The sequence below is a fragment of the Tachysurus vachellii genome, chromosome 22 (genome assembly GCF_030014155.1).
Source record: "Tachysurus vachellii isolate PV-2020 chromosome 22, HZAU_Pvac_v1, whole genome shotgun sequence".
Taxonomy (NCBI): domain Eukaryota; kingdom Metazoa; phylum Chordata; class Actinopteri; order Siluriformes; family Bagridae; genus Tachysurus; species Tachysurus vachellii.
In genome coordinates this window covers 10,119,135-10,143,147 of record NC_083481.1, presented here as the reverse complement: position 1 = coordinate 10,143,147, position 24,013 = coordinate 10,119,135, and the positions used below count along the sequence as shown (strand labels likewise).

At 37.0% G+C, this 24,013-nt stretch overlaps 2 protein-coding genes across 2 annotated transcripts; both read left to right on the top strand.

Moving 5' to 3' along the window:
• The first annotated feature begins 1,405 nt into the window (after window positions 1-1,405).
• Window positions 1,406-10,362, top strand: cxxc1b (CXXC finger protein 1b). Its single transcript, XM_060857836.1, has 14 exons — window positions 1,406-1,491; window positions 2,272-2,403; window positions 2,484-2,584; window positions 6,880-7,007; window positions 7,171-7,326; window positions 7,718-7,858; window positions 7,961-8,068; window positions 8,165-8,343; window positions 8,448-8,655; window positions 8,740-8,850; window positions 8,984-9,033; window positions 9,134-9,230; window positions 9,722-9,874; window positions 10,012-10,362. Exons 2-14 carry the CDS (start codon window positions 2,306-2,308, stop codon window positions 10,156-10,158), a joined length of 1,677 nt encoding a protein of 558 aa, XP_060713819.1. The 5' UTR covers window positions 1,406-1,491; window positions 2,272-2,305; the 3' UTR covers window positions 10,159-10,362.
• Window positions 10,363-10,947: 585 nt separating this feature from the next.
• On the top strand, window positions 10,948-23,780 carry mbd1b (methyl-CpG binding domain protein 1b). Its single transcript, XM_060858094.1, has 15 exons — window positions 10,948-11,814; window positions 11,935-12,066; window positions 12,165-12,294; window positions 13,249-13,598; window positions 14,040-14,122; window positions 14,321-14,352; window positions 14,439-14,582; window positions 14,694-14,744; window positions 14,913-14,951; window positions 15,162-15,191; window positions 15,283-15,333; window positions 17,249-17,410; window positions 17,548-17,730; window positions 21,896-22,051; window positions 22,595-23,780. Exons 1-15 carry the CDS (start codon window positions 11,528-11,530, stop codon window positions 23,063-23,065), a joined length of 2,301 nt encoding a protein of 766 aa, XP_060714077.1. The 5' UTR covers window positions 10,948-11,527; the 3' UTR covers window positions 23,066-23,780.
• Window positions 23,781-24,013: the final 233 nt, after the last annotated feature.

Below are 24,013 nucleotides of genomic sequence, written 5' to 3'. Positions count from 1 at the left end.
CAACATTAAATTGTCATTATTTTCATAATAATGTTTGTATTTGCATTATTTTTTAAACATTTCACCTCTCCTAGTGTCAAATGTTCTGTATGCAAACATTCTAACCTTTCGTCTGTTTTTTAAGGGCGGTTAGATTTTATTATAAAAAAAAAAAAAAATTGAAAAGTAAAATTCTAATTTTATTTGTCACACACAAAATCATACACAGTACATTGTGTAGTAAAATCCTAGATACAACTATCCATTATATAAAAAATAGAGTTAGATAGAATGATAGAAACATTTTAAACATGGAATTAACATCAAGGTAAAAATTAATTAATTAAGATTCAATATAAGATAAAATAGAAGATATATGGCATATAGGGAAATTATGTGAAAAAAATGCAATAAAAAATAAATAGATAAAATATAGAAAAAGAAGTATATGAATACATTGATTAGATTTATTTATAGTATACAGAACAGTGATGTGGTATGAATGGAAAGAACATAAAAAAATAGAATGTCATATATTGTTGAACTGCAAAAATATGCATGTATTGCAATTGTGCAAAAGTCTGACTGATGTTGGTGTTATGATATAAGTCCAGAAAAGGCTCTACAGTATGTGTTCTCCTGGTTGAGGGTCCGAATGGCCTGTGGGAAAAGCTCCTCCTTATTCTCTATGTGTTTGCCTTCAAAAATTGGAAGTGCTTCCCTGATCGCAACAGAGAAAAGCGTCCATTGTTGGGATGGATGAGGACCTTCACTATCTTCCTGGCCTTCCTGTCTTCCTGTCCTATCTTCCTGTCTGGCACCATTTTCAGCAGATAGTATAGTGTTGTATTATTGTAATAATAATTTTGTTATTATTGTTGTTGTTGGACATGGAGACTTAGTGTTTTAGCATGTTTGCCTTTGCACCTCTGGCTTCGAGGGTTCAAGTCACACAGAGTTTGCATGTTCTCCTTGTTCTTCAGGGGTTTCTTCCATGTTCTTCAATTTTCGTTCCGTCCAATTTTGGTTGCTAGTCAAAATGACTAACTTATTAATATGAAGCCCATTTTACTGAGTATTAAAATATGTTCATGTAAAATGTAATAACTTTTTAAGACTTGTTAGTGAAATTAAATCGATCATTTGTGCAAAAATAAGTATTGATTTAAACATATCATTTAGGATAAAGGCATAAACTAATGAAAATATACAACAGAACCCAACTTAAAAAAAAGTCATTAATATGGCTTTAAAGTCAGTTTTGACAAGTGGTAAAGTCAAATAAATACCACATGATACATAACCAATAAATATGAATACGATCTAAACGTTTTTTTCTTTTAACACGTGGGGGATTTCAATAAGGTGTAATGGGAATTTCCTCTAGGTGGCAGTAATAATCCGTTTAGTTACATTATTATTTCAATTAGAACAAGAAGAAGAAGCAGAAGCAGAAGAAGAATAATAAGAGGAAGAAGAAGAAGAGGAGGAGGAAGATTGTGTAAACGCTGTGTAGGTGTTTTATTTTAATACACACTCATTAGAACATTTTGAAGAAGACCATTGTTTGTTAAAGGGTTTTGTGTGTGTGTAAAGTCTCAGCTAATCAGCGCCGTTGGTGAGAACAGCAGCTAGGACAAAAATAGAATTAAATAGAATTAAATAGAATGAATAGAAATGTTAAAGAATAGAAGTAACTTTGGCTCGTGTTCGTAACTGACTGGAACTGATAACTGACTGATTGTTTGCTAGCTCGGAAATTGTAGCTAATATAAAAGCAGCAGGATGTAAATAATATGGATAAAATAAATAGTTTTGTAGCTGTAAATTCTTATTGATCAGAAACCTTAAGGCTCAACACCAAGTGACATTTGTTTTTTCCTGCGTTCCTCTCAGCAGGACTGCTTCATGTTTGGTGGCTATTATTATTATTGTTGTTGTTGTTTATTATTGTTATTATTATTGTTTTTATTGTTCTTCTTTATCATTATTATTATTTATTATTATTATTATTATTATTATTATTATTGCATCTCACTTTCCTTACATTAAACAATCCGTATAAAGATGTGATTTTAGACACGTTAAAACACTTTGTCCTTAATGAAAATCTACTGGGCTGTTTGATAAAGCTTTATGATGGACGTTTTTAGCCTGTCAGTCCTGAGGCAATGTTTCTTTGTTTTGCAGGTCAGCGTATAAACGTCTTTGGACGAGAAAGAAATGAATTATTATGTTTTGTGCCTTTTGTAATGTTTTGGTTCATTAATAAACTTAAGATTTTTGCCTTAGGTTTATCTTTCCTAAGGATAGTGAAGTTTCAGATATGGACCAAGTGCCAGCTGTGGACAACAGCAGTGTAGCAGAAGGGAAAGCACCTCTGTACTGCATCTGTCGGAAACCAGACATCAACTGTTTCATGATGTGAGATTAGTGGGTTGTTACCTTGGTGCAGTTTTCAGCTTGTGTCTTTTGCACTGGTTTACTCAGTCTTGTGTCCACAGTGGCTGTGATAACTGTAATGAGTGGTTCCATGGACATTGCATCAACGTGACAGAGAAAATGGCCAAGGGTATCAGAGAGTGGTATTGCCAGCAGTGTCAGGGTAAGTGGTCCATCCTCTTTTGTACAGAAAACAATTGTTATAAATAATGTCCTTTGTACAACTGTATATAGTTAAGTGGAGTTGGGTAATCAGGAGCTTTTGAGCAACTAACTCCGTGACATTTCTAAATTCGTGATGTTCAGTGATGGATAATGCAAAACCGACCGAGACAACAGCAATCAAAGTTGGTGCCATAGTCTCCAAATGGTTCTATCCATAGCAGTCCTATATATTTTCAGGTAGTTCACACGGTCCATCCTCAGCAGTAGTGAGCACTATCAAGTGATGAGACTCCAATCAGATGTATTGCATTAGGATGGCTCAGGCAGGTCCAGAGAGAATTGATTATTTTTATCCGTTTAAAGAAAAATGTAGGTAAGGGATCTAGTATGCAAGTTGATGATGTTGTGGAAGAAATTAGTGAAATGAAATCGGACTCTTGAAGGAGAGTGAAACATTATAAATGTTGATCAGATATATATCATGAATGATAACTAATGAAGACTATTGACAAACCTCTCTGAAGTAGCAGACATAAATGTAGGTTAAACACGGTAACATGGCAAAGTGCATATATCGTGTCTAAGACACATTTTAAATGAGACAAGATAATGGTCTGTAATCGCTTTCGACTGTGGAAAGTGACTATTTTCTGTATTTAATCTGAATATTAGAATGAGACCTCCATTATATGTGTCATATAACGTTCTGACTAAACCGTACCAGATATAGGTTGAACACAACTGCTGTTCTGTGTCTCTTCTGAATTAGCAAGATGAATTAAAATCTCCAACAATTAATGCTTTGTCGAGAGAAACAACTAGATTTTGAGCGGAATTCTCTGAGGAATTCAAAGTATGGCCTGGAGGTCTGTAAATATCGATTAGTGGAATCGACTCTGTAGACTTATTTTTTGTGGCTAAACGTATTTTTTAGTGTAAAGAACTTCAAACATGTTGAGCTTATGTATAGGTTTTTGTGTGACGTCTAGATAACTGCCATAACTTACTGCAACACCTCCTCCATAGTTTGAATAAATGCTGTAAAGTAAGAATGCTTTAAGAAATATATAGATATGAATTTTTATTTTTTTTCATCCAATTTACAAAATGCAAAGTGAGCAAAAGTATAAAAATCTAAATCAAATCAATATTTCGCGTGACTACCCTTTGGTTTCAAACTGGTGTCAGTTCTTACAGTTAATGTTAGAAATTTTGTAGGATCAGTTTCAGGTATATGATTAACCAGTTATACGAAGCAGGTGCTAACGAACAGCAATTTCTTATGTATGTTGAAACACAGTAATTAACTAAAACAGCAATAGCTGTGTAGGAGACTTGGGAACAGCCAAACTCTGCTACCAAGGTAAGGTCATAGAAGACAGTTTCATGTCAAGTCAAGAAGCTTTTATTGTCAGTTCAACCATTTATAGCTGATGCAGTGCTTAGTGAAATGAAACGACGTTTTTCCAAGACCAGGGTGCTACATAAAAAAAAAGATCTTCTCAGCCTTGCTCACTATCTGCTGCAGGGTCTTGCGATCCGAAATGGTGCAATCGCCAAACCAGTCGGTGATGCAGCTGCTCAGGATGCTCTTAATGGTCCCTCTGTAAAACAAGGTCAGAATGGGAGCTTTCCTCAGCCTTCGTAAAAAGTACAGAAGCTGCTGGGCTTTCTTGCTGATGGGTTCTTTGCTGTTACGATGTTCTGCACCTTTAACCGGGCATAGACGCTGTTAAGTGCATCTGGAAGAGAGGCATCACTGTCACAGGCAGTTGAAGTTGTCTTGTAGTTAGTGGTCACTTTGATGCCCTTCCACATGCACCTGGTGTCACCGCTGTCACAGAAGTAGCTGCGGACTCGCTGAGTACGTTCCCGCATTGCCTCTCTGATGGCTCAGGACAGTTTGGCTCTTGTTCTTAAGGCCATATTGTCACTTGCTCTGAAGAGGAAGGTGAGGCAGCCAACTTCGACAGAAGTTCTGTGGTTAGTTCTCTAAGACGTTTTGAACAACCTGCCTGCCGAGTTCCTTCAAAAATTGTGTGCAAGTGAACCTAGAAGAAGTGATGCTATTATGCAGGTAAAGAATGGGCACACCAAACATTGATTTTATTTTGATTTTTCTTCTGGTCATTTCCTTTCCAGTTGGTTAAGTGGTAAAAATATACTATTAAAACTTCTATTTCTAAAAGCATTCTTACTTTACAGTACTTTACAGCATGTTTTCACACTTGCCAAAAACCTTTGCACAGAATTGTATAACTATATCTGGGCAGACCGGCTTCATTTAATTCTACATACCCATTTGGTTTACTTCGTTGTTCTGTCAAACATATTACATTAAAATCCTGATCAGTAATAGTTTCATTACCAACATGTGCTTTAGATAAAAAAGATAATATTTTAGTTCTGCCACTGTTAACTAGTTTTTACATTGGTGCTTAAAAGTTTGTGAACCCTTTAGAATTTTGGTCTTTTTTACATGAATATGACCCAAAGCATCATCAAATCAATGGGATGAGCATTTTAAAAAAGTTTCTATCAAAGTCTGACCTTCATAACACTTGTGTATGTAAAAGTTTATCATGGCGCAAACAAATGAGATTTCTGTAGACCACAAAAAAGGGTTGTTTCTCATCAGGCTGGTAAAGGATACAAAACCATCTCTAAAGGGTTTGGACTTCACAAATCACAGAATCTAGCACAAATCTAACGCAGTCAGACAAACTGTGTACAAATGGCAAAAAATTTAAGACCATTGCTGCTCTCCCAAGGAATGGCTGGGCAACAAAGATTACTTCAAAATCAAGAAGTGTAATCGTCTGTGAGGTCACAGCGGAACCCAGGGTAACTTCTAAGCACCTAAAGGCCTCTCTTACCTTGGCTACTGTTAATGTTTAATGTTTCCACCATCTATTTGAGTCCTCCTTTGTGTGCATGGCCGAGTTGCAAAGAGAACGTTTCAAGAGAAACAAAGTTAATGTTTTGGAATTGCCAAGTCAAAAAGTCCTTACCTTCATCCAATAGAAATGTTGTGAAAGAACCCGATGCAAGTTCATGTGAGGAAACCCGATAACATCCCAAAGCTGAAACTGTTCTGTAGTGAGGAAGTGGCTAAAATTTCTCCAAGCTGTTGTGCAGAACTGATCAACTGATACTAAATCACACCAGATACTGAAAGCAAATGTTCACTTTTGCCACTCACAGATATATGACTGTATCATTTTTCTCAAGAAATAAGTGACCTTTTAAAATCTATAATATTATTTACTCATTTGTTTGATTGGGTTTACTTTGTCTAATTTTAGGGTGTGTATGAAAATCTGATGTTTTGGGTCATATTTATGCAAAAATATAGAAAATCCTAAAGGGTTCACAAATCTTTTTAGCACCACTTTATGCTAATCAGGTTGGAAAAACTATGTTTTACATTTACACCATTTGGCAGATGCCTTTATACAGAGCGACTTACATTTAATCTCTTTTTATACAACTGAGCAATTTGGGGGTTAAGGGTCTTGCTCAGGGGCCCAGCAGTGGCAGCTTGGTGGACCAGGGATTTGAACTCACAATCTTCTGATCAATAGTCCAGCACCTGGACCATAGTCCAGTCTCAATATTACATCTCAGTCTCTTATTCATAGCTCCTTCTCTTTGATATAACCGTGGGGGATTATTCATTGCAGCTAGCGGTCGGTTTAGCTTGCTTTTCTGCTCCTGGCTTTGGCTTCAGATTGTCACAGATTTACTATGCCTTTTTTTGGGATTATGTGCTGTATCTTCCTGAATGAGATGCCCAAACAGGCCTTGCCCTCATAATTACCCCAATTACCTATAAAACCACACTGTTTTCTTACTTAATAATCACACCACTAGTGTTGACCTCTTTAAAGCCTTCTTGCTGGTGTGGGAACTCTATTTGTAGGCCACTATGCCATTTCTGCAGTACTAAAGGTTAATTATACCTCTCCCTCTGTAATGAATGTGGCAGGCACTTTCAGCAGTTGATTTTCTCATGATATTGTGGCAGTTGATGATTCAGATTATACAGATGATTCTCATTACATAAGCCTTTTGAAAGGGTGAAATCAAAGGCTACTTTTGTATGTTGTAGAAAACCACTAGGGTCCTGTTGTCAGTCACAACCAGCTTAGTAAGAAGGTCCTAGAGAATGAGGGACGACTATTTATTACAAATCCTGTGGCACATGAATCTTCATAATAATCACATAGCATCTGGGTATTATCCAGGGTTAATGGAACTGCAATCAAAATGAGTATGTTCTTTATCTGACAGAAATGGATCCCTCACTTGAATTAAAATACCGGTCAAAAAAATCACGTGAGAAAGAGATGGAACCAGAGAGAGTTGACAAACGGTCCATTGCTCTAGATTTCAAACTGGATAAGCGCCGTGGATCTAAAGTAAGTGTTCACAGGTTTTAGCTTTGTTCTCCCCAATTTTTGTTCTTGTCACCTGTTTATTAGTAAAGTTTCATACGTCTTTAAAATCCCTGTAAAATATGCATAATAAATACAGCGTTTATTTATAATTATATAAATAATAGAGACAAGTATTTTGTTGCAGGTGAAACGTTCTGCACGCATGTGTGGTGAGTGTGAACCATGCAGACGTACTGAGGACTGTGCGCAGTGTGACTTCTGCAAGGACATGAAAAAATTTGGGGGTCCGAACAAAATCCGCCAAAAATGTCGCCTACGGCAGTGTGTAGTTCGTGCAAGGGTAATTGCATAAAACGTTGCTGTTTTAATTTGTGAAGCACATCATGTACCTGACAGAGTGGCCACCCAGATCTTTTGCTCTCTTGCCGTCGGAATTCCAACTTGCACTTTCCCTATTGTGCTCAAATTATTTACACACCTCTCAGCATGGTAGGAAAATAATAGCTTAATTGTATAATGTAGCAGACCTGTGTAGAAGCATCTGCCATTATGTTAATTCATTAATTTTTTTCAAGATTTTTCTTTTATTTGTCACCTGACTGTAGGTAATGTGAGCTTCATGACCACAGCCAAAGACATGGGCACTCTGTAAAAGTGGTTCTTCATATCAGTTACGGTGTTTTTACTTGTATGTCCTAAATACTATGTCTCTTTAACTGTGATCTCTTAAGAAAATGCTCCGTGTTCGAGATGAGGAGTTTTTCATGCACGATAGGACAGAAAATAGGATGCACAGGCGAGACAGGCGATACTCAGACGATTATAATGATGGTGAGATGGAGCTGTACTCACAATACAAGGACCAGAATATGGTAATACTGTGGCAAAATCCTTCAAAGCATTTTTCAAATCAAAGCATCTTTTAAAATAATATAGTGGTGCATAATGTAACTTGCATTTGTATACTGGTTTAGCTGTGGGGCAGTGAGGATGAAGAAGGTCCAGTTTACAGCCCTGCCCATTGCAAGAAAGCTATAAAAGTCAAGCACGTTAAGCGTCGTGAGAAGAAATTTGACAAAAAGGTGCAACAATCATTTGTTGTGATACTAAACATGTACGCGTTACTACTTCAGTCTTAGTCATGGTCTTCATTGCTTTGATCTGGTGGTCATTTCCAGAAAGAATCTCGCAGGCACAAGCAAAAACAGAAGCATAAAGACCGTACAAGGCACTGTGACAGAAGTGATGGCCGTTACACCGGTGACTTGCACCAGTGCTTGGGACCTAGCTGTAATGAAGTGGCACGTCCCAACTCCAAATACTGCTCAGAGGACTGTGGCATGAAGCTAGCTGCCAAGTGGGTGATTTTTGTGTTAAAATTTTAGTCACCTTTATCATCTGTAAATGTACCCTGTACATAAATATAAAATGTGCTGGTATGTGGTGTTCTTGGTTTGGCAGTCGGATCTATGAGATTCTTCCACAGCGTATCCAGCAGTGGCAGCAGAGTCCGTGCATTGCTGAGGAGCTGGGCAGAAAGCAATTGGAGCAAATTCGTAAGGAGCAACAGGCTGCTCGCATGCGCCTTGCTGAAATGGAGCGCCGCTTTCATGACCTGGAGGGAATCATTGCTAAAGCCAAGCAGCAAGTGGTTCAGCAGGATGAGGAGGTAGGAACTTGGTTGCCCTGGACAAGCATTTCTTTGCTTAAGTAAGCATTAGCAATGTTGTTTGTATTCTGTGTCCCCCTGCAGGTGAATGAAACAGAGAGTGAGGACACGGACCTCCAGATATTTTGTGTATCTTGCAGTCACCCAATTAACCCTAAGGTGGCAATGAGACACATGGAGAGGTGCTATGCTAAGGTGAATAGAGAGAGAAGTTCTTTTACCTCTGCCTTCTTTTTCTGCAGCTCTCCATATATTGGGAGTCTCATGAGTTACTCAAATGTTAAAAGTATGCAAGATGTTTTACAACATTTTTGTTTCACATCGACAGTATGAAAGCCAGACATCCTTTGGTTCTATTTTCCCAACACGAATAGAAGGGTAAGAAAGATTATTTAAGCATAAGCAATTTTTTTTAAAGAAATAAATCTAACCGATATATCTTGGGTACTTGCAAATATTCTGTCTATTTTATTACCAGGGCAACAAGACTATTTTGTGATGTGTATAACCCTCAGAGTAAAACCTACTGCAAGAGGCTTCAGGTTTTATGTCCAGAACATTCCAGAGACCCCAAGGTAAAGTCCTAGACCTATAATCTAAGATTACTTGTGTACGTCAGTCTTTGTGTGTGACCAGAGGGAGGGATTATAACCATTAGGAATAACACTGTGCTTTTATGCATTACTCTGACACCCCTAATATGCCACACATTGCAAAAAGAAAGACAGCAAGATTGATTTTGTTTTCTATGTCATGTGCAGTTGGTCTTCAGAATTAGAAATGTGAGCATACACATTCAATTTCTTGCATATAATGCAACCGCGTCCTTGTGTTTTATAAACACGTTTATACACAACCAAACATTATGGATATTTACAAGCATATTGAACATTTTATTGTCAAGTGAACACCAGCTTCTCTCCCCATTTCCATTCCACCCATTTGGGTATCTGCTATAACCATTATAGCTTTTCCAGTTTTGTGTAATTACGGATTTTGGATTTTATCACGAGTGTCTAAATGACTAAGCCGTGCATCAGTTTCTTGTTTTCTGTCTTTCTTGCAGGTGCCAGTGGATGAAGTGTGTGGATGTCCTCTAGTGCGCAATGTTTTTGAGCCAACAGGAGAGTACTGCAGAATGTCTAAGCGCAAATGCAACAGGCATTACTGCTGGGAGAAGCTCAGACGAGCAGAAGTAGACCTTGAGCGTGTGCGAGTGGTGGGTCAACATTAAGCCTACGTGATTATACTTCTCTCCATGCGTTAAAACACATGTATATTGCCTTTAAAATAGTACTGTTTCTCCTCATTGTATTTTTTTCTTTGTCTCTCTCTCTCTCTCTCTCTCTTTAATAGTGGTACAAATTAGATGAGCTGTTTGAACAGGAACGTAACGTAAGAACAGCGATGACTAACAGAGCAGGTCTGCTGGCCCTCATGTTGCACCAAACCATTCAGCATGATCCAATGACCACCGATTTACGCAGCAACAAAGACAGATAGTGATATGCCGAGCAACACGTCCTCTTTACCCTTATGTAATTAATGGTGTTTTGTTTTTGTTTTTTTTATGTGGTGGATGTGAACTTTAAAAAAAACAAAAAATTTTTCTACAAGGTCTTTTCCTATGCTTAATTTTATTTATGATGCAACGTGTGGCTATATCATGGCAAAGTCAGACCAAAAATAAATTGTCACTTTGAGAAACGGTGTGCTTTAAATTCTGAGGTTACCGTGTTTGAATAATTGCCCAGTTTTGTGTTTGTAAAGGCTGCCTCAAGGACCAGCTTAACTGCATTAAACGGATGAAAATGTTGAAATCGAAACAGTTTAGTGGTTTGACAGTAATTGTAGTTTTGTAGTTTATTAACATGATGAATTTAATTAGCTATTTTTTTCTTCTTTAATGACTTTTTAAGACTACATGACAATCCTGTAATGTGAGGGGAAATGGCTATTACCTTTCCAGACACTGTACAGGATTTCAAAGTTTGCAATTTAAACAAACAAAATGCATCTAACCATCAGTCAAATCACTCAGAAGTGACTCATGCTAGTATACTAGTATGTTTATTTTTTATTTTATTTTTTATTTTATTTTATTTTATTTACATTTTTTTTTGTATTGCTCCGTGTGTGAATATTCGAAATGAAAACATACTCAGTTCACGAGAGTATTAAAGTAACCGGGCAGATTGATTTTTTTTTTTTTTTTTTTTTAATTATTATTATTATTTATTTATTTATTTATTTTAAATAAACAAATCCCATTTCCGCTTCCGGTCTTTTTGAATTATTACCGGATGTGTTGGTGAAATACATATGAACTGCAATATAATGGAGTCAGCTTTTCTAAATGCAGTTACATTTCGTATCGTAATTTAGTGTTAAGTCTGTAATTTTAACATCTTATCGTGTCCGATAACTTTATAAATTAAGTCTTCAAGGCTCCTAATTCGAACAGTTGGTTAGCTAATATGCTCATTTGCTAAAACAAGGCTAATAACCTGTGAGCAGGTAAACAATTAGGTAAGATCGGTTACACTGGGGTTTGTAAATAGTGTTAATGAAAGTGTTTTGCTAGGTTGTTTAACTGAACAGACGGTAAACGAAGCGATGAAGCTGTTTGTTTAGACCTCGATAGTTAGCCAGCCTCCTTTAACCATTTACTTAACGTCTCATGAGCAGAGGAACAGAATGCAGTTCAGTCTCACAAGCAAACTGTTCTAGCTAAAGCTAACGTGATTAAGTTCACGCTATTAAACCTGTAGAGGTTGTTATTTAGATATCTGGTGAGAGAAGCGTCATATTATGAAGGTTTAATTGTTCTTTTTGAGGCTGGCTTTTGTGGGATAGAGACTACTTTTCAGTGATGGAGAAAGTGGGAGAGAAAGACACGCAGTTCGGCAGCACAGAGAACAGAGATGTTGGACAAGCCGGAAGTAGGAGTGAGCCTGTAAAAAGTCTGGATGATCCTCCTGTGGACTGGTTTGAGCCTCTGGAGGAGGACTGGGAGGACGAGGATGACCGTCAGAGCTGGGATATAGATGGGATCAGGGATGCTGAGATGGAAAGTCTAGCTGGAGAGAGTGAAAGAAGTGGCAGTATTGCTGAGAGTGAGAGAAACTACAGAGGAGGAAGAGGAGGAGGTGCTGTGAGGTATGTTCATATTGTGTTTAAGATACATTAGCTTTGGATCAATACAGAAAAACGCAAGATGTAGAGGAAGTGGTGTTGTTCAGCTTATGGCAAATAAATGTATAGGATCTTGTTTTTAAGGAAAAGGAAGTGGCGACATGGCTCTGATGATGGCTGGGAGGATTGTCCTGTGCTTGGAGAGGGCTGGAAACGCAAAGTGGTTCTTCGCCGTTCTGGTTTGAGTGTGGGACAGAGAGATTTTTACTACTTAAGGTATATTTGATTTAGGCTTATTTTATATGCCAGTAAACCTCTTCACTGCTTACATTTATAAATCTGTTTTATTGTCAACCGGCAATGGCCCTTTGAAGCCCTAAAGGTGAAAGAGTGAGAAGTAAGATCGAACTACTCAAATACATTGGAAATACTGTGGACCTTACCAACTTTGACTTCAAAACAGGGATTTTTCTCGATGGTGAACATTCAAAAAAAGCAACAAAGGTAAGGAAACAATGTCAAAAGATGTTACAATGTAAACCAGGCCAAAAATATGGAAGCAAGCAATAAACTAAAATGTTTTATAATCTTAATCTTAAAACATGGTAAATTACCCCTGTCAACTATTTAAAAATGATGAAAAGTAATGTACATGAAAAGTACACTTATTCAAATGTTTCACATATATATATATAGTGTGTGTGTATGTGTGTGTATATAAACATAATTCATAATATGAATTTCATATTGTTAACAACAATGGGCCTCTTAAATGAAACTGGATATGAAGTTTTCCTTTGTAAATAATTTGTATGTTCTGCTTATATATGGAACATACTGTTGAACAACATTAAATTGCTTATTGTTGTATGTTCAGAATCTTTAGCTGATGCCGTTTATCCAGAGCAACTTACAGAAATGCTTTGGCATCTTATCAGGGACCAAGAATGCTATAGATTGATTCATTGAATCAATCATTGAATCATTCATTGATTTAATGCACAGCGATCTTTATTTTTATAGTAACTATAATAGGATAACCAGTTGGTGTAAGTACTTAAGTATGGTCTAGAAAAGAACACAAGTGAACACGCTACATAACCTTTGTTTAGCAGCATAAAATGGACAGGAAAATATGTTATCTGTTTAAATTGTTGAGCACTATTGTACAGAATAGTGAAAACACTAAAATAGCACATATTAATTTATTAATTCAATTTAAATTTTCTCCAATTAACTGTTAGCGCATTGGCACAGTAAATCTCTTTGATACTTTTTGTAATAATCTGTATAAAATAAATTAAACACAAGAAGAATTTGGGATTAATATAACACTTGAATAATGTATTGATTGAATTTGATCTCTGCTAATATATTAAAGTAGTACAAATGAATTGTTGCTTGGATTTTAATTAGAAAATAATACTAATTGCTAATCTTTTCATATTTACCATGTAGAAGAGGAAGATGGACCAGTCTTCCCCAGCTGACTGTGGTTTCTCCTCAGAATCCAGTTTTCACAATGATGCGGCAGAGGCATGTGACAGGACCTATAGCCCAGGCCCTCCATATAGCCTCAGTCATGTTGCGCAGCAGAGCCTGAGTCCTTCCTCTAGTCAGAACGATGTTCCCAGTGTTCATAGTCTTATCACATCTAATGAGAACCCACATCAAGCGCTCATAATCAAACCAGCAGCCTCCACACAGCAAAATGTGCCTTCTAATGAAGGCTTTTCTTCACAGACTATAAAAGTGCTTGCTAACTTAGAGGATGGACCTGCCGATATTCCATCTAACCTCAGTATTGGGTATGCTTTCTCCAGATCATATTCATGAATTTGTTTTGTTAATTGGCGTCATTAAGACAAATAACAATCGGACTACTACTAAAGTCAATGATTAAAATGTATTGAAGCATCGATCATAAATTGATTATGACAAAATAGTAAACATTTAAGCAAGTTGATTTTAAAATAGTAATTTTCCATGTCATCATTTGCAAGTTATGTTTAGACCTACCCTAGTTTCAGAATGTTTTTCCACATACAGAATCTAGGCTACTAAATTAAATTGTGTGATAAGTCATTCAGTGGTACAGAAATTTCAAGTTGTTACCATATCAATATAGTCATATTGTATTATGTGGAAGCCTGAGGTTTACACTTATAGCATATTATGTGATTTGTGTTTTTAAATTGGGAATATTGAGAGAAAAATAAACTTTTACTTTATGCATTCTTTTCTCTCAGCATCTGTGTAAGATGTAGGAACTCATTTACAAGTGTAGAGGGACAGACTATGTGTGAAAAATGCAGCAAAGCATGTAATGCCTGTAAGTAACAAAATGTTTGTTAGTCATTCTAAAAGTGCAACACGTAGTTACTTACATGACAACTTTTATTTTATAAACAATATTTTATTGTTTATAAGTAATTGGTTATTATGAAAAGTTTTGACTCTTGCCTTTATGTTTAGGATGCATTTTTAACATTTAGGATGCATATGTTTGTCTCCCACTCCCTTTGTTTAGCTAAAGATAACCGGAACATTACATTTAGAAAAGTAAGTAATGTTAAGTCTTGAGCCTAAAAAATGTCAGCAGTATTTTTTTTTTATTAAGCAGATGTAAACTTTGAATCTGTTCTCAGTGGCTTCCCTGTGGATTTTGTCGAGCATGTCAGCTCACTGAGGACTGTGGGGTTTGTGCAAGCTGCAGGAATGGAAAACTAAACCCTCAGTACCGAAGACCTATCAGGTGCCGTAAGCGGAAGTGCTTGTGTCCGTCCCTCAAGGTGATCAGGATTGCTGAAAGAATGCTGGAAGATCTGATCATTTTATTTAATGTCGTAATTTGTTTGTCTTCTCTTTAAAATTCAATTCTGTTTTTTTCTTTCTTTCTTCAGAGGAGAACAGAGGATGTGCTTCCAGTGGCACAGTGTGGTTCAGTAGTCCATGTATGTATGACTTTGATGGCTTTATGTTTTTGTTTAAATGAAAGCTGTTTTTTAGTAATAAATTATTTTTTATTAAAATAAATATAAAATATAATTAAACTGATAATTGCTGAACTTGAATTAAAAAAAAAATAGTTTTTGAAACTTGAATGATATTGTTTACTGCAGGGAACAGAAAAATTAGAAACTATTAACATGGCTTCCAAGGTAAAAAATTTTTTTTAAGATTTTCTTATATATATATAGTGTTGACTTTTTAATTATATATTTGTAACAAATTTGTATACAGACTTGATGCTTAGTTATGCAAATCTAATAGTTTCGCCAATGTTTCCCAAGCTAGTTAGACTTACAAATACACTTTTTATATTATAATATGAAGAATACTACAGAATTGTCTTTTACAATTCTTTTCAGCCATCACTGCCAGACTTTACGGAATCACAGGTGATATTGCCGTTATTAAATTTTTTTCCCTCGGATTTTATATAAATTAAATATATCCATACTTGTTCTATAATCAAATTTTATTCCACAGTACAGTGACTCAGATGATCAGTCATCATTTTATGAAGAAAATGAGAACGAGGTAAGATTTATGCAGGGAACTATCAGTCTGTAAAATGTATGCTATTCTTTCAAACCTACTCGGGCATCCACATCAGACAAACTAGTTATCTATGGTAGTCAGGATGAGAATAATGTTGTTGAAAGATGGTGGAGAAAGATGCACCATGATAAATGTTATAAAATGGCATTTCATGACAATATATTGTTGGTTGTTGCAATACCAAGATATTGTATTTCAATTCTTGAAACCAAAATAAGATCTAAATTAATAAAATCATCAGTTATTATAAAGTTTGTATACATTCTTTTACTTTCATTTGCCCTATTGCAAGTTCTTATTCATCTGTGACTGGATGTTCAATATCAAATATTTGCCCGTTGTAAAGTCAGAATGTTGAAGAGAGCACAGCGTGATTTCCATTCAATGCCTTAAGGAAGCCCTGTTACATAGGGAAGTTAAACAGAACCATGTGAGATATTTTATTGTACATTTTAAAACCTTAAAAACCTATTAATCCTGCTACTAAGCCTGAACCTGTTTTATTGCTTTTTTCCAAGTTTGAATAGTAACTGGTTAAGAAAAGGGCCTGATTGTAGTTATTGATATTTTATGATTTTTTATTGAATTTAAGTACTTCGGGTTAGAATTCCTCCATCATCCCTCACACTATTTTGATATTTGCTAATGGACAATTTATTTTATTTATTTTTTGTTTGGGACACTGTTGTACAATTTATAAACTCCATACATCAGTGTAAAACAGATAGAGGCTATGCTGTGTATGCGCTCTTGCTCAAAACACTTCATGTTTAATTTGTAGGCCTTATTAGACACTCAAGCATGCAAATGGTAAAACAAAAGAATTCTTAGCCTATCATTGAAGAAATAGAATTCATTCTCTTCCATTCATCATTTTAACCATGGCCAATGCCTCATCATCACTGCTAAATACAATGGAAATGAACAAAAAACACCTTTGAAGTTACATTTCACAAGCTATGTAGTATAAAATAATTTCTTTTTTCTTTTTTAAAATTACACAGTTAATTGGCTTATTACTTATATTATTATATCAAATGTAGTTATGCACATAGATTATAGCTATATAAAATGTATTTTGAAATAGATATCGTTGCTGTCGGGAAGAATCCTCATATCTCCAAAACCGTTATTTTTCAGGAAATTAAAAAAATGCCATACCTTATCTGCAGTGCACAGGGTTTAGTCCGCGTTGCAGTGGATTGTCTTGCGCTAAATTTCTGTCCTCAGACGAGCACCAGAACTAGCGGGGGTCAATATATTTTTTTTTCTTTGAGCCCAGTGTTTTGAAGACATTTACCTCAGAAGACGTGTTGATTCGTCTTCTTGAGGAGAAATATGCCGCGAAGCTCTCCCGCGGAGTGAGGAAGAGGTGGACAGTTTAAGTGTCCAATGGAGTTAAGAGATTTGCGCTCAAGCTATTTTCAAGACTTTAGATTGGTTAATAACTTGTAAAAATAACAGACCCACGTGGGGACTGACCAATAGCATCGATATGTGAAAAAATATGAAATTGACCAAATTTGGACAATGTTTCCGCCCGACAGCGACGATATGTGGATTGGAACTCAGCCTTGTAAGCATGTGATCAAATTCTCAACAATGTTCAAATGATCAGAAATTGAATGGCTGCCAGTCTATATTTTATTCAAAAGCAAACTTTTGCATTCACGTTATTTACATTCGGAAAATTTTATATGTATGACCAATGGTCATAGCCTTAGTGAAATAGCCTTAGTGAAGTATAAAATAATAGTGGTAAATTAATATTCCAGCAAAAAGTTCAGTGTCGAATTGTTGCTTTTGCCATTTAAAAAAGAGTCCTACACTTCTTATTCTGAAATAGGATTTTAAAGGTCTTAGGACATTGCATCTGTGCATGTGTCTTCTATAGGGATTGCTGAGGAAATTTCAGCGCTCCTGTGGACGATGTAAAGGTTGTGTGGCAAAAGCAGACTGTGGAATCTGTGATTACTGTATAGACAAACCCAAATTTGGTGGAAGCAATAAAAAAAGACAGAAGTGCCGTCAACGTCAGTGTCAACGAGAAGCTAAGGTAGGTCTTTTTGAACATGTTATTGCAATGATGTCAATTTTGCTGTAAGCTTTATTTAACATGTTTCATTATTACCTGGTAGTTGACTTTCAGTGATGCGCTTATTTCTTGCTGATACTACAATTCATATTCCTCAGGGTTGGACTACACCAAGACCACATTATGGTTACAGCCATAAAATCCTGAGACGGGACAGAGAAAAGTGGGACTTTGAGTTCTCTGACAATGAATGCGAGAAGGAAAGAATAGCAAAAAGTTCTGTTGTTGGTGTGCGCTATGTGAAGAAAGACAAGCATCGCATCTCACATTACAATGGACAGGTATGTCAGGGGAGTCCACTGAGAAGGGTGGATTTCTTGTAATTTGCTACATGGTTTGTTTTTTGCATCATTTTATGCATCCCTGCTATCTAATCCCAATGAGTAATGACCAACATTTTCTCTAGTCTCAAAAGATTTACACCTGCCTTTCATGCACACTTATTGTTAAAGAAAAACTATGCTGATATATAAATCTGTGTATTACAGTTAGTGTGCTCTCACACATAAACAAAATCGTAGTTGTTTACTAGAAAAGGGAGAAAGTCTTCTGTTAACAAAAATACAATGATTATCTGCGTGGAGACTTGCATAGAGCTATGAATTCAGCTCATAGTTTGTGCTCATTTTTACAGTAATAGTTTATTTTGCTGTCCTTAGAAGGGCCAACAGAAACGTGCACCTGCTCAGTTTTACTTCCATTAAATTTAGGCATTTGGCCGAAAATCATATCCAGAGCAACATACTTGTATGAATTTCTTATATTATTGTGCTGGCATGTTTTAAGATGTAGAGAAGATATCAGGTTTCGGATAACGCTTAACTACAGTTTCTGATTTAAAAATAGTGTGTGTAGTAGTTACACAAAAATGTTTGCCTAGGGGCTCAAATGCAAAGCACTGAAACCTTATTGTAAGGATTATGATTACAATTCTCACTCACTCACTCATTTTCTACCGCTTATCCGAACCACCTCGGGTCACGGGGAGCCTGTGCCTATCTCAGGCGTCACCGGGCATCAAGGCAGGATACACCCTGGACGGAGTGCCAACCCATCGCAGGGCACACACACACTCTCATTCACTCACGCACTCACACACTACGGACAATTTTCCAGAGATGCCAATCAACCTACCATGCATGTCTTTGGACCGGGGGAGGAAACCGGAGTACCCGGAGGAAACCCCCGAGACACGGGGAGAACATGCAAACTCCACACACACAAGGTGGAGGCGGGAATCGAACCCCCAACCCTGGAGGTGTGAGGCGAACGTATGATTACAATTATTATGAATAATTATTACTTTTTTCTCTGCACTAAAACTGATCGTGCAAACCAAACCATAAAGCCTAGAGACTTGAAATTCTGCGCTGTTGTAGACAGGAGGAGTACTACTAAGCACTACAAAGCCACTTGCATTAACACCAAAGTTAGAGGTCTTATAATTATTTGGTCATGAAACTGTTCTCTGTAGATTCAGCAAAGCATACACAAAGCATTCTTTCTGATGTGAACATCTGCACGATGTTCTTCTTACTGCATTGCTGTCGCATGATTTACTGATGAATGTGTAAGTGCTGATATGAAGGTGAACTGTTAGTGTTTCACAAAACAGAACGAAAAGATCAATTTTCTTTTTTTTCTCTCTCAGAAAGGATCTTTTTAAAATTACCTAAATTTAAATGTGTTTCTAATACTGTATTATGATACCAAATGGGTTGTGTGCTGCACACATGTATTTCATTCTTGCAGTTAAACCATTCAGAAGCATGATGTGCTTGTGTGTTCTGGCAATGGCATAAATAGAAACAAATTGTTTAACTTGTCTTACAGTGCAATGTATTGATTATATATTTAATTATATATTGTGTGCATACGTGTGTGTATATATGTATGTGTGTGTGTATATGTATGTATGTATGTATGTGTATATAATATAAATATATATATATATACACCGTGTGCAGTGCTGCTTAGCCAAAAATGTAACATTTTGGAAGTCTATATAGGCCTCTGCTTAGGCTTTCTCTCACACTCCATGAAAAACTGGCAGGGGTCATTTTTTCTGCTGTTGTCTGGGATGTTTTTTTTATACCTCTCTCCCTGTTTCATCTCACTATCTCTTGCATTTCATGCAGTTACAGTTACCTCGCAGTTCAGCCTTATCATTAGCATCTACCATGTAATCATCTGGTAATCTGGATCTGGTAATCATCCACCTCTCTCCAGCTACAACTACCAATGGCACCTCACTCCACATTTCGGGCCATCAGATGGTTTCCTTCACCTTCACTATCCTGCCTCAATCCATCTACCATCAACATTTCTCTCCAACTATTCAGAACCTCCACTTTATATCCAAATCCTCTGTAACTTCTTGCATCTAGACATTCCTTCCAGACCCTGCCTCCTTTTCCTCCCTACCATCCTCCCTATCACTACCACTTTTCCTTACAAAGTTGGTCTTGTGTATTATACAGCAATCAGAGAGAATTAAGAAAAGCAGAGAGAAAGAGGATGAAATCATAACTCGACACAGTTTTTGCTTCTCACTATACTCTCCTGTCAAAATCTTCTTCTGAAGTGACTTACTTTAATGCCTTTTACAAGGAAAAATTGGAAACCTTTGCACAAAATCTCTGTAAGCTCTTTACAAGCTTACATCTTTTCTTCACTGCTTAATCCCCTGGCTCCCCCTGTTAATTCTCCCTAACTGCTGAGACTGCCACCTTTTTATGATCAGAGGATTGAAAAAATCTGCAACATTCATGTCTCCCTGAAATGTCTACATTACACACTCACCATTCCCCTTATATTTTACTTTTACATTTTTCTAACCTATCATATCAGGTGACATAGATGGGATACACATCTGCTCCATGCAGATTCTTCACTGGTCTCCTACAAGGCCCAGTACTCTGTACTCTATATTCTACCGCTATACTCAATGGTATGGTGAAGTCATGTCCTCACATGAGCTTACATATTACTGCTGGGTTCACATACCATTTATATACCATCTCCCAGGACTTACTGATCTTCTCTTCGGACACTACACAGAACCTTAGACACGGTACCCATAGACAACCCATCAACTGTCACTTTTATCTCACATTGTTAATCTGATCGATTACTTAATTCTCAAGGTTAGAATGATTTGTTCATTTCCGTCCACACGGGCCACTCGGGTGCTTTCCAGGCACTTGTCATTTCGAGACTACTATTGCAACTCCCTCCTTGCAGGTCTAACTCTGATTGCCATTCAGCCTCTGCAACTGATTCATAATGCACTTGTGGCAACTTGTTTGAATCTTCCTAATTTGTCCCATACCGCCCCATTTCTATGCTCCCTCTACTGGCTTCTGGTAGCTGTCCACATCAGATTTAACAGTGATGCTTCTTTATAAAGCCAACACACCCCATATCGAACCACACTCTTCTAGCATGCGACTGGTCCTAAAATCTCTCAGGATACAAGGTGCAGCAATGAACTTCCACTCAATGTCCGAACAGCTAAGTCACTGGCTGTTTAAAGACTAAGCTCTTCCTGAGGCACTTAATCCAGCACTTAAAACTACTTTAAAAAAAAAAGCAAACAAAACACCCTTATTGCTCTGTAGTTTTCGTGCCATATTACCTCCCATCAGAGTTTTTAGACAGATGGTATTCTGAGTTTGTGACTTAGTGAACCAGTATGGATATATTTGTAAATATAAACTTAAAGTCTTTCTCGATATTGTTTATTAGAGGATTATACGAGTGCTTTCATCAGAGGGCTCCACCCTTGGGTGTCCATTTATTGCTCTGGCTCAGTCATTTGTCCTTGTGCATTATCCTACTGCCTAATCAAGTCCTCCTTAATATCGCTCAATTAAATCCTTGCTCTCTGGCCTAATGAACTGTGTCATAACTGACGTTACGGGTTGAACAGCATTTTCCAGTCCCACTGTGATATTTTTTTTTCCTTCCCTAGCTGGTCAGTTCCCACTCACCAGCTGGATCGCTCATATCAAATAAACTCTACCATCTTGAGTAGAGTTACGCTTAATGTGCTATTAAAATGTCACAGAGATGCAAAACACAATAAAAGTTACACAATAAGACCTATCTGCACTTATTTAAATGGCTGAACTCACAGATGCCTATGATTAGCTAGCGCCTCTGTGGTTGAAAGAGGTGAGCCATCCCTCCCACCCAGAAAGCATAGACAATTTTCTTCTATGGCTCCCAGCCACAAAAGTCACTAGCTTGAACATGGCAGTCCAACTTTGTCAATTTGCCTACAAGGTATTTTGGCTTGCTTTCTGGGACCCTCATGTATATAACTGGACATGGGGGTTTGTACCTAGGGAGCTTTTTAAGTTTGGATAATAGCTGTTATCTCTTGCACAGTGTTATTGGCCTTTTGCTTTAGAACAATCAATTTCATCATGTTTATTTCTATAGGATGTGGATCCTGAGGAAAGCCAGGCACTTTCTGAGGATCATCTTTTGAATCTCTTCTGTGATGAGTGGACTAGAGTCCGTGACAAGAAGTGGCAATGCCCCCCAGCCTCTAGACAAAATGCAGAGGAGCCAGATGAGGATGAAATAGAGCCAACGGTGAGCACAAAACCCACAAGGCATATTTAGGTCTACAAATGTGGATTTCTATCTTGGATAACAAGTGCAAACAGGTTTTTTACCAATAAATTAGAATCAATGTCTTGGGATATTATGTTTAAAAACTATTCCACTCTCAAGGTTTATCTAATTGGAAGACAACCAGATTTTGATTTAAAAGTTATAGTGATGATATTAATTAATTACATTTTTTAGTTTTTGATTTCACCTCCTGTAAGCAAACAAACAACGGACCTGGAAATCAAACAAACACTATGCAGCATAGTGATATATGTGATATTTGTATTTGTAGACAGGGGCTGTTTCAGAAGAAAGACACTGGTTAGGAATTCTGGACTGTATTCTCATAGGAGCTTAAAGTGAGCTCTTAACGGGCTTACAAATTTAAAAATTACAAAGCTATGCACACATGGATATACACACATGGGTTGTGTAATTTTATACTGAAATGAAAATTAATTTGACTGACCCTTGTATTTGCATGTCTAGTAACAATTTGTTTTATTTATTTATTTTTTGCAGATCACACAAATCTTTAGCCTGGGTGGTGACAGTGCTGCTGACGACGGTCTGGACCTAGAGCTGCTGGAGCTCTTGACATCTCTGCGTGATGCTCCACTGCCTGTGCTATGGTGTGCCGTGCTGGCTGAAGGCCCACGCCTGCAGTTACTTCAATGCTCCAAACTATCAGCCATGACTGACACAATGGTGCAGATTGAGCCAAGCTTTCGTTACCACATCAGTGTTCAGGGACAACCTCTGTTGCCTACACATTGGTTGTATCATGCTCACCCAGCTCGACTCACCTCAGTGGCACAGGTCACCACCCTGCTGGAAGACCTAGAGCGTTACTCTGTGTGCCGAGGCTTTAAGACTGAGCCTCCCTTTGGCCCTGAGCCTATTGTGCAGGTCCGGGCAGCCACCTGTGAGTTCCTCGTGGTGCCTGAGAACCAGAGCTGTGCCAGGTGTAAGAATGCACAACAGAAATACTGAACATGCATTACTGGTTGACTATAAGACATTTAAGCTCATTTCTACCAACACAGATCAGTGTCTAAGTAGCATAAGGATGTAAAGCTGGAGCAATGAAATTCAAAAACCATTGAATGACTGAATGACTTGATTTTCCCATGTTGTTTATTAAAGAATTGTCAGTTTTCCTAGTGAGAATGAATCATGCTACTCACACTGTGCTGCCCAGAATGCACATGCAGCATACACTGCACAGCCTTGATAGTTCTTACCAAGACTGTTCCGTTCAAAATAATATATATATATAGATTAATCAAACATTTCTAAAGAGGTACATATGATTTAACTTGGGACTATTTATTTACCCATTCTGGTAAATAATATCTAATACTACAGAAGATGTGCATGAATTGTGTGGTACAGCATTGGATCCAAAGAGACCAGGCAAATAAGACTATTTTGTGCTTTGTGCTCAATAATTTCATGACGTGAAAAAAAAAACTTCAATAGAAACTGTTGTCAAATGGGCTTAAATCAATGTTAAGCACATTTATTTTTTCCACTATCACCAAGAAAACTTTGTGCTGTATCTTGCGTAATGACGTGCTAATGGTATGGGTCCATTTAAAGAAAACAAAAGTATTCTGGCCTTTATTCAGCAAAGATATGTTGCAGTGATCATTTTACAAATTACACTACTGTATACCGAATCACAGATTATACCTGTAACACTTCATCTGATGGTTTGGATTCCTGTTGTGGCTTGTCCTTCATTTTATATATTTTTTAATGTTCTTTCTCACCTCAGGTCAGAAATTATAGAATGTAAAGGGAATGAACTACAGACAGCAACACATGGTTTTTATGATGCAGAAGAAAAAAACATATTGGGCCAAATGATAAATTATACAATGTGAGACAGCAAAAAAAATCTATATAGATATATTTTTATTAATTTTGAGAATCGTG